Here is a 14,749-nt window from a genome sequence, read left to right as displayed (position 1 = left end):
ATCATTTCTCATCGTCATAGTTGAAACAAAATCCTCCATGTCTTCCTGATGAACCCAGTCACTGAGTTAGTGTATACGTCAAGAGTATTCCCGGAGACAACCTGGAACATTTCCCAGTCCACGTGATCAAAACTGTCCTGAGGTATAGATTCCGATTGGTCAGACCAACCGTTGAACAGTCCTTATCATGGGTGCTTTCTGTTTAAGCTTCTGCCTATAGGTCGGGGAGGAGCAGGATAGAGGTGTGATCTGATTTGCCGAAGGGGAGGTGGGGAGGGCTGCATGTAGCACAGGAGATGTGTTGGTAGAATTTTGGGACCGTTTTCCTTAGATTTCCTTTATTAAAGTCCTCAGCTTCAATAAATGAGGCCTCAGAGAGAGAGAGGCGGGGTCTGAGTCTGAGTGTTACAGTATAGTGGTAGGCTCCCTCATCCTATGCCTACCTGTGGTTTCCCACATCTCCTGCTAGTCCACCTGAATGCATGAGAAGTAAGCAACCTCTCAGAAAAAAAATACAGACACATGGGGGGTAGAGAAAGCAGAGCGAGAGAGAGTGGGCTCACTCCAACAAATGTGAGCTGCCAGTGGCAAAAATACCCACTGATGGGCTGAAAGCCACTCAAAGTAAATCAAATGTATTTACAAAGCCCTTCTTACATCAGCAGATGTCACAAAGTGCTATACAGAAACCCAGCCTAAAACCCCAAACAGCAAGCAATGCAGATGTAGAAGTATGGTGGCTAGGAAAAACTCCCTAGAAAGGCAGGAACCTAGGAAGAAACCTAGAGAAGAACCAGGCTCTGAAGGGTGGCCAGTCCTCTTCTGGTTGTGCCAGGTGAAGATTGTAATAGTACATGGCCAAGATGTTCAAAAGTTCAGATGACCAGCAGGGTCAAATATTAATAATCACAGTGGTTGTAGAGGGTGCAACAGGTCAGCACCTCAGGAGTAAATGTCAGTTGGCTTTTCATAGCCGAGCATTTAGAGTTTGAGACAGCAGGTGTGGTAGAGAGATAGAGTCAAAAACAGCAGGTCCGGGACAAGGTAGCACGTCCAATGAACAGGTCAGTGTTCCATAGCCGCAGGCAGAACAGTTGAAACCGGAGCAGCAGCACAACCAGGTGGACTGGGGACAGCAAGGAATCTTCAGGCCAGGTAGTCCTGAGGCAAGGTCCCAGGGCTCAGGTTCTCCGGGAGGGGAGGGAGAGAGAGAGGGAGAGAAAAATAATTAGAGGGAGCATACTTAAATTCCCACAGGACACCGTATAAGACAGGAGAATTACACCATAACAGACTGACCCTAGCCCCCCGACACATAAACGATTGTGTGTGGGAAAGAGCGACAGAGATAAGTGTGTAGTGACTTGGGGGATGGTAAGAGAGAGAGAGAGACAGAGACAGAGAGCAAGTTAGTGCGTAAGCTACGAGATCCACAGAGAGAAAACGAGAGAGAGGGGAGAGCGCTGGAGACCGAAACAGCGACTGAGGATAGCGGCTAATGGACGGAGTGAGAGTGAAGACACACTTCTCCACAGGTCTTCCACCTTCTTATCCATCACTGGAGAGCGAGAACAAGAGAACAGAGGAGAGGAGTTTTTTTTTCTTTCTGTTTTCCCTCTCCCTCATCTCCATCAGTGACTTGAACAGGCTGACTGGGATGGGACTCTGACAGTGCTCAGCTACCTGGATACGGTGAGTCTCTCTTCTCTTATGCTTCCAGGAAAATACTAGAAGTACAGTATGTTGCAGTTACATTATGTATATACACTATAGCCACGTTTATACCTGGTTCTAACATGCATAGTTTCTCCTGATCTTGTCCTCATTCTGATTGTGCCCACATTTTCTTGACAGATGAAGATTATTAAAACACGCACTGTGAACTATTTTTGATCAGATCTTACGAGTGAAAACTGGAACGTTCAGGACAAGATAAGGATGAATGATGCATGTAATCAGGCAGGTGTAAATGGTATAAATTAGCAGGTATAAATCATTATCAATGTAGGGAGGGAGGATTTAAATACAGTTTGGTACTTTTATTAATATGATGCTTTAACAGTCAACAATTGTAAGATGTTTTCTGTATGGTTATAGTAGAATTATACAGAGAACTGTCAATATGATGCAATGATAGTCATCACATAAAAGGGAGATGCATGCATTAACATATTCCTGTGCAAACACAAACCCGCAAGCGATGCAAACACCAAACCGCCATGTCATATTATGTCATATCGTGACCTTGCCCGCAGGAAAAGGTATAGAGCACAGTGTGATTTCCACTACTGTCTGTCTGTCATCTTCTGTGTTGTTCTTTGAAATCACTTTCACTTTTCACTCAATTAACGTTGTTTTAATATTACAAAACATGAGCATGTGTTTTCTGTGATTTATCATAATGATAGATTTTTTTTAGGGGGGAAAATGTGGCTGGTAAAACTTTGTAGTGACTGGTAAAATTTGGGCATCCACGAGCCCCTGCGGCTGGTGGAACAAAAATATCCTTTCCCACCCTGATCTAGTTACACCAGACAAAAGGAAACAGTTAATTCGCTTTTCTGTAGCTGTCAATACAGTTTAATATATGATTATTCCAGATGGCAACAATGTTGTTGACGATGTTGACAGTAACACCCGCACACACAAATTAAATGCAAATGATGGCCATTTGGTTTGTTCATTAGGACTGAAATAATTAGGTAATGAGAACAATCCCCCCCCCACCCCCCATATTCTTGTCCCTACAATAAACATTTCATAACACAGACAAACATTATCAGAAAAACAGAAAATTCATAGCATGTGCTATTCTCATCTGCAAAAAAAAATCAATGATCGATCAATCAAATAAATCCATAAATGATGACATGTCGTCAGCCTCTCCGATGCACGTGACATCATGATAAATGGATGTACCAATACCCAACACATGTGAATGGTCAAGGCTAGTACTGCTGCATTACCCAGACACGGGAACCATATCAGACACTCAACCAATCAGAAGACTGTTGACAGAGAAGTGGTCATGCCTATTTCACATATGGAGTGGCCCCTTCATGTTATCGTGTCCCTGCTTTGACGCTAGTTATGGACTGGGCCAAATAAGCAAATTGTTTATTTATTTGAATAATGAATTATTCAAAATCCTTCAAGTGATTCTGGACAATCTACACAACGTCAGAGGGATGCTTTCAAAAAGGGAGGAGAAGGGAACGAGAGAGAGAGAGAGAGAGAGAGAGAGAGACAGCGAGAGAGAGAGAGAGAGAGAGAGAGAGAGAGAGAGAGAGAGAGAGAGAGAGAGAGAGAGAGAGAGAGAGAGAGAGAGAGAGAGAGAGAGAGCGGGGGGAAGGGGCAAAAGGTTAAAAATACTCTATGCGTCTCTTTTGTTGAATACTTATCTGTATTCTCATTCCTCATATACTATCCACTATTTAATTTACTCACAGTTAGTGGATCCTTTCATTTGGATGTACGCTCGGTAGGCTGCTTAAATGCCCCTTTGCAACTGAACCAGAAATGTACTATTTTAAGATAATTGATCAATTGATGCCTCACAGTTATTGATTGATTAGGTGCACTGTGCAATACTAGCTCACTCAACAACAGAGGAGCTGTCCCCATTGTATAACATGGTGGGGGTTACTTATTTCCGTAGGCACATCCTTGATATGATGAACACTAGCAGGCACAATCCAAAAGGGACTGTCCACATCATAGCGCATGATCATGCAGACATTATGTAGCCTACAGTAGCTCTGTGGGCGGTTGATTATACGAATGATTGCGGACGTAGTTCCAAGGCTAAGACTGAACCTGCATGGGTTCTGATAGTGAGCCTGGAAATGGGGAAGTTATGGTCCATGGACCATGTAATATGATTATGAGATTGATGATCTACACCACGTATACCTGTGGTCAGTGACAGTGAGTTTGTGGTCTGTAAACATGAAACAATATGGCTACTGATGATTTACTGTTAGTGTCTATGTCTATAATAATAATGTCTACATTATTATGTCTGATTCAGTGTCCATGGAAATTGGAAATGGTTTATGACAGAACTGTAGTTTGTAACGTAGGGCTGCTCGTGTTGAGTTTGGTTTCTGTGACATTAGAGTGAGTCTACGGAAGTCTGTGGTATTTGATACTGTGTGGGTAGTTTGATATGGTGCGAGCGTCGTGAGTGAGGAGCTGAATCAAGTGACAGTAATGTATGGGTCTGTGAAAGACAGCCATGCTGTGGAGTGAAGAGCTTGACTGGGTAACGGTGTACAGGACATTGTAGATAGACAGCAGCTCAAACAGCAAGACAGGCTCAAGCTACAGTGTCTTACTTCTGACAGTGTCCTAGAAAAATCCATGGTGTCGTGCGCATAGATATTACTTAAAAAGAGTGAGTGAGACCTGCATATAGTGTTTGTTTTTAAAAAAAAAATTGACTTTATTTACGCAGTTATGAAATGCTCTGATCAGAGACCTGTATAGCTACATATATCTTGAAGGTACCCTTCTCAGACCATCAACTTGACGCTATATAGCTTCTCTATTTGCCTAACTACAGTACATAATATGTGGTCGGTTAGCAAGGTTAAATGTCATGTTTGACATCAAGTGAAGGTGCCGCTGCACCAAAGTATGAAACTAAGGGGCATTTCAGGGGCATTTCATTCATTCTACAGCACATCTAGATAACTTATCTTCTGACTAATATGACTTTGGAATCAGAAAATCCTGTACTGGAAAATGTACAGCCCAAAAGAATTTCAGTATGTAACGCAATTGAAGACAGAGAGGAATTGGAATTGATCTTGGCGGTCCAAGATTTTTGCCAAAATTGTCAACCACATCTCTCACAATTCAATCAAGAATTCAGTTATATTTCAATTAGACTATAGTAATGATAAATACCCCCAAAAATAACGTATTGAAAAAGATACTTTGCGTTTATACATGTTGAGTCTTGCAAATGAACCACTGACCTGCATGTCATGTGACAACTCTTCCCTGTGGATGGGGATATGCTCCAGACCAATAAGAACAATGAGAATTAAGAAAATAGGATTAAGCCAATACTTCACTGTGAGCGAGACCAGTTCCACTTCAACGACTATGTCTCATGTTTTCATGTTGTGCGCCTGTCTCCATTTCAAGACTTCAACTTGTCACCGGCCTATTAGAATGAAAGCATGTATAACAGGAAGGAGGACAGCGTGTGCTCTCCGGCTCTCTTTCATTGTCTTCTTAGCGCTTGTCATTCGACGGCGGGATGAGGGAGAGAATGCAATTTCCTTGTCAAGACCCTGATCGCCAACCAGCAGCACAAAGGATGCGGGCGCGTGCACAGACATGCACTTCTAAACACACAGACACATGCCCGCAAACAGACTTTTATGGAATAATACAATGTCTGAGAGGCTTTCTCACGCCATGTATTTCTCCCTTTCTGATTGCTCTATAAAGACATCAGAGGATAGTGTTTACATCGATTCCACTTCCTTCAAACACTGTAGAGAGAGTACCGGACACAGTAAGCCGTTAAAAAGTAATTCACAAACCTTGTGTACAAGTAAGCTACATGTTTTTTGAGGGACTTTGGGAATGTGACTGGAAAAGTGCCTCAGGCCTTGAAATTATGATAAAAAACAAAACAACTAATTGAATATATATAAGGAGATATCGGTCCTCAAATGTTGTGGTCAAGGCTACGCCGACGCAGGGGCAGTGAGTGGAGTTTACTCAAGTGATCAGAAGTGCATATCAGACCGAGAGCCTAATGCTGAATAAGTAGTTATTTATGAGTTTTAGTTTAGAAAACCATCTCTCCTCAGAAGTGACAGTTACATCGATGGTAAGAACAGCTTGATTGCCGCAGCGACATCAGGGAACCTGGGCAGAAGAGATTCAAATACAACAGTTCTGCAACATCTTTCATTGAGCCTCTCATTCTCCTTAATTGGTGGCATCAACATACTGTATTACAGAAAGAGATTAACTGTATCGGAAGCTCTGGGGACAGGTCGTCTGGACTGACAATAAATTGGCAGATGCAAACAGATTATCATCTTTAGTGGGGGGGAGATGAACTACGACCTTGCGGGGGTCCAGAGAAACTGCGTTACGCCAGTGACCTGACTGAGCTTTTATATAGTATTTAATATAATTATTATTATTATATTCAATTTTTTTTAGCCTTAGACCACTGCGCCACTCGGGAGGCTGAGCTTTTTTTCTATATTGAATCACAGCACTTTTCTGTGTTGTGAAATGCAGATATTGTATATGAGATGAGAAAAGGCCCGCGGCTCACAGAGTACCTTAAGCCAGTGGAACCATGCGGCGTGTACAAATGAAGGTCCCTTAATATAGTAATTTTCTCCCCACAGTTCGTTTTCCCACTACTTTGTAATCTGCCCACCTGATTATAACAAAATACAGGGAACATTTATGAAGGAGCAATTTCAGACGTACTACTATGATGTGGCTAGAAGCCAATTTGGTCCTAAATTGAGTAGTAGGAGAACAAAAATGAGAGGGGAAATCATTAAAGCAGGAGATATGACCTTCTGTAGCATTTATTTTCCAAAGCAAATAGAATTATGCAAGACGCAAAAGGAAATAAGCCTTTAGAGCTGCTATGGAGGTATGGTAATGAACCAGTGTGTGTGTGTGTGTGTTTGTGTCACACAACTCATTTAGCATTTCAAAAGCACTATAGACATGACTAACGATGTGCTGCTCAATGAAAGATCAACATGGAATTTGACGGTATTGGTATATTTGTATCATCTGTGCTGTGTCTTGACCAGCTAGCCATTGCCAAATCCTGCACTGCCTTTCGGATAGTTTATGATAATACAATGTCCATTCGGGAACATAAAACACCATTACATTGCCTGTCAACTTCAAAGGTGGTCATTTTAGTACACTCCGATGGACACACAATCAGAGATCAGTGCTACTGAGGGATTCTACTGCCCGTCTCCTGGGAGTCAAGGTGGATTGAACTTCCAATTTCAGGAGCAGCGTCGCTCTGCTTTGACACACACAGAGAGACAGAGAGACAGAGAGAGAGACAGAGAGAGAGACAGAGAGAAAGAGAGAGAGAGAGAGAGAGAGAGAGAGAGAGAGAGAGAGAGAGGAAAGAACGAGGCGAAGGAAACAGGGAGAGAAATTGAGTGTTGGGAGAAATAGAGGAACAGGGAGACAGAGGGAAGAGCAGGGGAAGAGAGATGAGGTGAGAGAGGAGTGATGGAGAAATAGTAAGGGGTGAGCAAGGCAAAGAGAGAGAGAGAGAGAGAGAGAGAGAGAGTGAGAGAAACAGCAGGAGAGAAATTCTTATATGCAATGGTTGTAATGTATCCTGCATGAGGGTAGTAGTGATAAGGTAGTAGATGCATGACTTTGTGTCGACCCCAGTGTAGCAGGAGAGTCTCTGAGTTCTATTTGTCATCAGGAATAGTGTTGAAGCCCTTGTCTAACTGTGGCCCTCTACTATCATGTCTCAGAGCTTGGGGTTTAATCCACTTTGGGTTCTACATACAGCATGTGAGATATTGTCCAGCTGGGACCTGATGCTGTTAATTTCTTGCTCTCTTTCTCTCATTCTCTCTCTCACAGCCTTTCTCTTTCCCTCATGAAAAAAAGATCCTTTGCATGTCATTCTGTACTGCTGTTTGTCTCGCTCTTGCTTGCTTTCTCTTGCTCAGCCTTTCTCTCTCTCTCTCTGCCCTCTCCCTCATGCATTTACACCATTTGCATGTGTCTTTCTCCTGCTGTTTTAATCTCACCCTCTCTCTATTCTTCTCTGTGTTTTCTCTCGCTCGCTTTCTTTTTCTCTCTCGCTCTCTCTCTCGCTCTCTGTCTTCTATCATTGCTCGACGCAGGCTTCTTATCCTCTCTTCTCCAGCTGTCTGTCTCCCCTCACTCTCTCCTCTCCTACATTCATCAACATCTGTCTTGCTGAGTGTTCAGAGAACAAGCTCGGCATAAAAACTCTCTTAGCTTTCGAGCGCTTGACGTCAGTCTTCCCCTTCAAAGCCCTACATACACCCTTAGAAGAAATATCTGGTGCTATCTGGAACCAAAAAGGGTTCATCAGCTGTCCCCATAGGAGAACCCTTTGAAGAACCCCTTTTGGATCCAGGTAAAAATCTTTTGGTTCCAGGTAGAATCCTTTTACACATAGGGTTCTACTTGGAACCCAAAATAGTTCTCCCTGAAACCAAAAAGGGTTCTATCTGGAACCAAAAATGGGTTCTCCTATGAGGACAGCCGCAGAACCCTTTTGTAACCTGTTACATTCCCCAGTTTATGTGTTGTAGTTTGTGTATTTGCATGTGTTTATTTCAGGAAATGGCTTCCTGAAATCCCTCAAGCAGCTGATTGGTCGACTCCATGGCTAATTGGAGAGCTGACCCCGCCCCCTCGTCAAGACACAGCTGTCTCCAATTACCAATTCCTTCAGAAGCTATATAAAAGCCAGTGTTCTGTTCAGGAGGGAGAGATTTGCTGGGAGGTCATTGCAGAGATTTTGCAAGAGAGATTTGCTGGGAGGTCATTGGGAGGTCATTGCTGGGAGGTCATTGCTGGGAGGTTTGCTGGAGGTGCTGGGAGGATTGCTTTTGCTGGGAGGTTGGGAGGTCATTGCTGGGAGGTTTGCTGGGAGGTCATTTGGGAGGATTGCTTTTGCTGTCATTGAGAGATTTTGATTTGCTTTTGCAGAGATTTTGGAGGTTGATTTTGCTGGAGGTTGATTTTGCTGGGAAGTGGTATGTTCTGTGAGTTTGTTGCTCAGGTAGAGCTTATTTGATGTCCTTTGTTTCTTAGTTTGTTTGTGAAATTGTTTAATGTTCTGTTTCATTTGTTCCCAGGGGGGAAGGGGAAGGCACCTAGGGAGTGCGTAGGCAAGAGGCCCGCGGGCATACATATACCCGTAGTATATTCACTGTCTAGGCACACTAGGTAAGACCTGGGCAGACCACCCCCTGTATTTTGGTTAGGGCACCAGATGGTGCTAAATTAGGTAAGTAGTGGGTAGGCAGGTAAGATAGGAGAGGGGGGGGCTTTGAGATTTACTTTCTTTGCTTTGGTTCTGTCCAGCCCCTTTTCCCCATATTACCGTGTAAAGGAATAAAGTCCTTGTAAACGGTACCACATTCTGCCTGTTGTCATCCTTACTCACGCCTACAGTCCATACCTCTTTCTCTTCACGGAGAGTTTAGTTGTAGCAGGGTGTTGCGTTCCCTCTTATTAGAGGCGTGCGTAACAAACCCTTTTTCTCTAAGAGAGTAGAGCCTCTATTGCTAATCCAAGATCTTAATTATTTCACGTCCTGTTCTAGTTAACCTATATCTACGCTTCTTCCCAGACAGTGCATCATATTCTACCACTCCGCTGTGGATACAAGATCAGATTGCCCTGGCCAAATCCTAACCTTAACTATTAGATTAAAAATAACAAACTAATTTGAAATCAGTCTAGGGGCAACTTCACCCTATACCTTCCTCTCAACCCTGTTAAGCAGGCTCCACAGTCTAGCACCACATTGAGTAGATATCATCACCGGTGACAAATTGGCACCATGATTCAGGCAACACGGAAGGGAAGAAGGTGGCACTAAAAGAAACAATAAATGATTTGAGACAGTTGGTGATAAAGATCAGCAATATAACAAGCCCCAGTGTTTATGCTCTCTTATCTGTACTGATCCGTCTCTCCCTGCCACTCACAGACACTAGACAGTCATAAATAGGTAGACACCTAAATACACACATACAAAACGCAGTGTCACACGCAGTCACACACGCACACAGCAGATGTACAGTGAGTATACCAAGTATTAGGCACACCTTCCTAATATTGCATTGCACCCCTTACTTTGGATGTCGTTTGGTGGACCACTCTTGATACACTGAGCGCCAAAAACCCAGCAGCGTTGCAGTTCTTGACACAAACTGATGCGCCTGACACCTACTACCATACCCCTGTTCAGAAGCACTTAGATCTTACGCAATCCATGTCTCAATTGTATCAAGGCTTAAAAAGCATTCTTTAACCTGTCTCCTCCCCTTCATCTACACCGATTGACATCAATAAGGGATCATAGCTTTCACCTGGCTTCACCTGGTCAGCCTGTCATGGAAAGAGCCAGTGTTCCTAATGTTTTGTATACTCGGTGTATAGCTCCAGCTTTAAAGCCGCAACAGGTGACACAATCACAATATCCATGCGGTTCACGCTCCTGGACATATCAGACACATTGTTTACACATTTCGTAGTGTTGTGCTATCTCACTGCTTTACTTTCGGTATTCTGTGGTATTCTGTGTCTACTAAACGGCATATTTATCTATATTTATTTATTCTACTCACAGTGCTTTCAGTTGACTTTTAGATGAACCATGATTGCCCCCTCCCCTAACTACCGTAATAGAGGAACACTGGCATTCAAACAGCGTTTCCTATTCCAGCCACGAATGCAATTAGCTTCCTGCTTTCTATAGACTGGGCCTGTTTTTGATGTTCTGTTGGTTGGAGAATGGAGGAGAGGGATGGAAAGGAGGATGGACAGAGGAGGCGGAGAGGGTGTTTGTTCAGTCCATATTCTCATATTTGTCTCCTTTTTCTTGTTTAGACAGCCGTGAACATCTCAACTGTTTTATTTTTTTCCTTTCTTTTTTCCTTAGATGTTTGCTCATTGTCAGAAAGTAAATAAGTGTCAAAGGTGTCTCTCTGCCTCTCGCATTCGGCTGTAATTGGACGAGGAGAGCAGTGACCTTGCATAGGTTCACGCACACACTCACATACTAACAAGCCAGGCGATACATGTGGCAGATGTATTCCCCCCTCATACCATTTCTGCTGGAACCTTTTTCATTTTGTACAAACCCAACAGGGAATTTTTTTGAACGTCATGCTGGTGTCACATCTGGGGAATACGGAGGCGAAATGGAATCCTAGTTTCTGTTCCGTTCAGGTGCAGAGAGACCGCAACGCCTCAGTATTCAATCAGCTATCGAAGGAAAAAACTTGTCTTTCAAATGAATCACAAACTGCAAAGCGAAACATGAATGGAAAGAACAAACAATGCCATTAATTGCCATTGACACGTGATAGCTACCTCTTGTGAAACCCCAGAGCTCTTAGAGCCAGAGCTCTTCTCATGTTTTGTTTGGAGTTCCTTTAGAGAATAAACAAGTGATTGCTCTTTTGTGTTTTCTTACAGGCATCCTGGAGCCAACTCAAAGAAAATGGGAGTGTAAACGTATCACGGGGATGAGCTCATATCAAAGCCAGGAATTGTCATGTACTTGTTCAGCCGGGGTGTAGCGACTGAATGACCACCCGTGAGAACCCGCTCCCCTCTATCACCACAGAAACATGGAATGGTGAAAGTGTAGAATTCCCCACAGCACCTCTTACCAAAGACCACTCCTGATGAGTATGCCATTCGACTAGCTGGGATAAACCAGACAGAACAGGGCAACTCCCAACCACTCCAGGTCCAATATCTTCCAATAGGACATTCTAATCAAGAGAAATGAATGTTCTCCCTTGGCGAGGTTCCTTGTGTTTGAATGAGACCCAGAAACCTCGCCCTGATTTCACCACCTGCAAACAGATGGGTAAATAAGATGTGAGTGTATTTGTGAACGAATATGGAATGTTACACATTTGGCTGCCAAGAATTCATCCGCGGATCAAATTGCTTCAGTCAGTGGAGAGTAGAAACTACCAAGGCTGGGCTTTATAATGAGAAATCCGTGAGAAACAGAGCAACATGAGGATTGAGAGACTCAAGAACTCTGATTTGGTTTAGGTTAACCCCCTCTATGTTGCATGTGGACCGTGAGATCGGAGAATAACACTTTACAGACATTACATTCCCCTTCCTGTCTCTTCAGAGCTGCACCTCTACAAAAGAGGATCTTTCACGCTCCCACTGCTCCTTCATCACTCCTTTTTGACCCATTTGTCAAAGGAATATAACGGAAGTCAATGACACTTTAGCTATTAACACCAGAAAATCAGAAAAAAGCAGAAGTGAACTTCCATAGTGAGAAAAACTCTGCTCTATCCATTCTTTTTGAACCAATTATGAAAGGAGTTTAACAGAGATCCATGATACATTACACTAAAGCAACACTTTGGTGTTAACAGAGAGCCAGCTAAGAGCATTGAGAACAGTACTATATTCTATAATGGGACTGAGAGACTCAAATCAGTAGGTATGACAGACTGGACTGAATAGGAAAACATACACACGAAGTCGCATCTTAGTTCCAAGGGGCCTAGGAGAGGCAAAAACTGAGGTAAACTGGTAAAATGGAAAACATGGCCACCAACCGGTCCGGTGACTACCCAGAATACCCCACCGGCCTCCCCTACAACTCCAGCCTAGACTATGAGGACTACGACCAGGAACTTGATGCCAGTAAGATCATCATCCCCTCCATCTACGCACTGGTCTGCTGTGTGGGTCTTACAGGCAATGCCATGGTCATCTATGTCATCCTCAAATACGCCAAGATGAAAACTGCCACCAATATTTATATATTAAATCTGGCAATTGCAGATGAACTGTTTATGTTGAGTGTTCCGTTCTTGGCGACTTCAGCGGCTGTACGTCATTGGCCCTTTGGCTCGCTCATGTGCCGTCTGGTGTTGAGCGTGGACGGCATCAACATGTTTACATCTATCTTCTGTCTGACGGTGTTGAGCGTGGATCGATATGTGGCCGTGGTTCACCCTATCAAGGCTGCCCGCTACCGCCGTCCCACCGTGGCAAAGGTGGTCAACGTCTGCGTGTGGGGCCTCTCGCTCCTCGTCATCCTCCCCATCATCATCTTCGCTGACACGGTCCCTGCGCAGGATGGCGGCGTGGACTGCAACTTCCTGTGGCCTGAGGCTGCATGGTCAGTGGCGTTCGTGGTGTACACCTTCCTGCTCGGCTTCCTGCTTCCCGTAGGTGCTATCTGCCTCTGCTACTGCCTGATGGTGGCGCGCATGCGTGCGGTCGGGCTCAAAGCCGGTTGGCTGCAGCGAAGGCGCTCGGAGAAAAAGATCACGCGGATGGTGTTGTGCATTGTGGCGGTCTTCGTGCTCTGCTGGATGCCCTTCTACATCGTCCAGCTGGTCAGCGTGTTCCACCGCCCCCCGGACGCCATGGTCACCCAGCTCTTTGTCATCCTGAGTTACGCCAACAGCAGCGCCAACCCCATCCTCTACGGCTTCGTGTCCGATAACTTCCGACGGTCGTTCCAGAGGATTGTGTGTTTCCGTTGGCTGGAGTCTGGGCTGGATGGAGAACAGGTGGACTACCGTGCCGTAGCTCTGAAGAGACAGGCCACCAATGGACAGAAAGACTTCCCTAAGGAATGCCTGGCATCTGGTATGGTGTTCCGGAATGGGACATGCACGTCACGCACGACTACACTGTGACTGGAGTCAATAGTTGTAGATGATAAAATACAATGCCACACGGCGAATGATGGGATAGCAACGTATGACAACGAATGACACCACACATGAACAATGAGTGAGGCCCGTGTCTTTGAAAATAAAGTAGATGTTCACATACTCCCTGCTGCTCTGAAGTGTGACAATCATATGGGCTTTGTTTTTCCCACTGGATAAAGAGCATTAATTGACTGTGTAGCACAGGAGGTTGTATACACAAAATAGAGATGCTAGATGTCAGTGTGATGGTTGTCTGATGCCAAGTCAAATGAGGTTTCTCATACTGAGGTGGTGCAGCTATGACAAGTTTATAATTTTGACTTGGTCTTTTACCCGGAGTTTAGAGCACATGTGTTTGTTTGACCTATGTCCTTCTGTCTGTAAACCTATTTATTGTACTGTATATGCTATATATGTAATTATGTATTTATTTATTTGGGGTTGGATGATAAGCCGAAACTGCCTATGCTTAAGTACATGGGAAATAATTGAATAATTGGCAGAATCATACATTTGCCACAGTGGTCAAGTCTGAATCATAGGGGTTGTAAAGCATTAATGCCCAACGTCTCTGTTGAGTCCTGCTGTGTTCTCTCTGTTGCTTTCACTTGCTCAAACACATTCATGCAATCAGCCCAAAGGGACAACTGTAAATAGCCAAGCTGAAATAAATGTTTCATTTGGAAGTGTGGTGATCATGTTTTGAAAAGAACGGTTCACTGATGGTTTTGACATTCAAACTCTGTCAGTAGCACAGAAAAATACTCTCCACATTTTTTTCGAAAAGGAACTGCAGTCAGTCAGCTTAGAAAGCAGTTGTGATCATTTTTCACATGGGCTCCGTGAGGCACAACGCTCCTCTGACACACACACACACACACACACACACACACACACACACACACACACACACACACACACACACACACACACACACACACACACACACACACACACACACACACACACACACACTCTGCCTCTGACAGACACTCACAGACGGTGTCGCCCACAACTCAGCAGCAAGATAACATTCCTACTGACACAACACAGGTATGGGGTAGAAAGAAGTTGGCCACAGGGGCAAATGAAGGCATGCAACGCCTGTCGTCACAGACCGTTCTATGATTATAATGGATAACAGGCTTGAGGCTTAAACGATCCCATATTATCTGTCCAATCGATTTGCCTCACATCGCTTATGGAACGATATCGCCGTGGAGATGGCACAATGAATTAATGAGATTGTGTCTGGCTATGTACAGAGCACAGGTCAACCTGGCCAATCA

At 44.1% G+C, this 14,749-nt stretch overlaps 1 protein-coding gene across 1 annotated transcript; it reads left to right on the top strand.

Annotated features, from left to right (window-relative positions):
• The first annotated feature begins 1,275 nt into the window (after positions 1 to 1,275).
• LOC112260086 (somatostatin receptor type 1-like) lies at positions 1,276 to 14,366 on the top strand. Its single transcript, XM_024434920.2, has 2 exons — positions 1,276 to 1,692; positions 11,227 to 14,366. The coding sequence occupies exon 2, from the start codon at positions 12,327 to 12,329 to the stop codon at positions 13,440 to 13,442; it is 1,116 nt and encodes a 371-aa protein (XP_024290688.1). The 5' UTR covers positions 1,276 to 1,692; positions 11,227 to 12,326; the 3' UTR covers positions 13,443 to 14,366.
• The last annotated feature ends 383 nt before the right edge of the window (positions 14,367 to 14,749 follow it).

The sequence above is a fragment of the Oncorhynchus tshawytscha genome, linkage group LG10, assembly GCF_018296145.1.
Source record: "Oncorhynchus tshawytscha isolate Ot180627B linkage group LG10, Otsh_v2.0, whole genome shotgun sequence".
In the NCBI taxonomy this organism is placed as follows: domain Eukaryota; kingdom Metazoa; phylum Chordata; class Actinopteri; order Salmoniformes; family Salmonidae; genus Oncorhynchus; species Oncorhynchus tshawytscha.
This window is presented reverse-complemented; position numbering and strand designations above follow the sequence as displayed.

Excerpts from the sequence above, each read along its gene's own strand:
- LOC112260086 (XM_024434920.2), top strand. The coding sequence starts at position 12,327 with ATGGAAAACATGGCCACCAACCGGTCCGGTGACTACCCAGAATACCCC.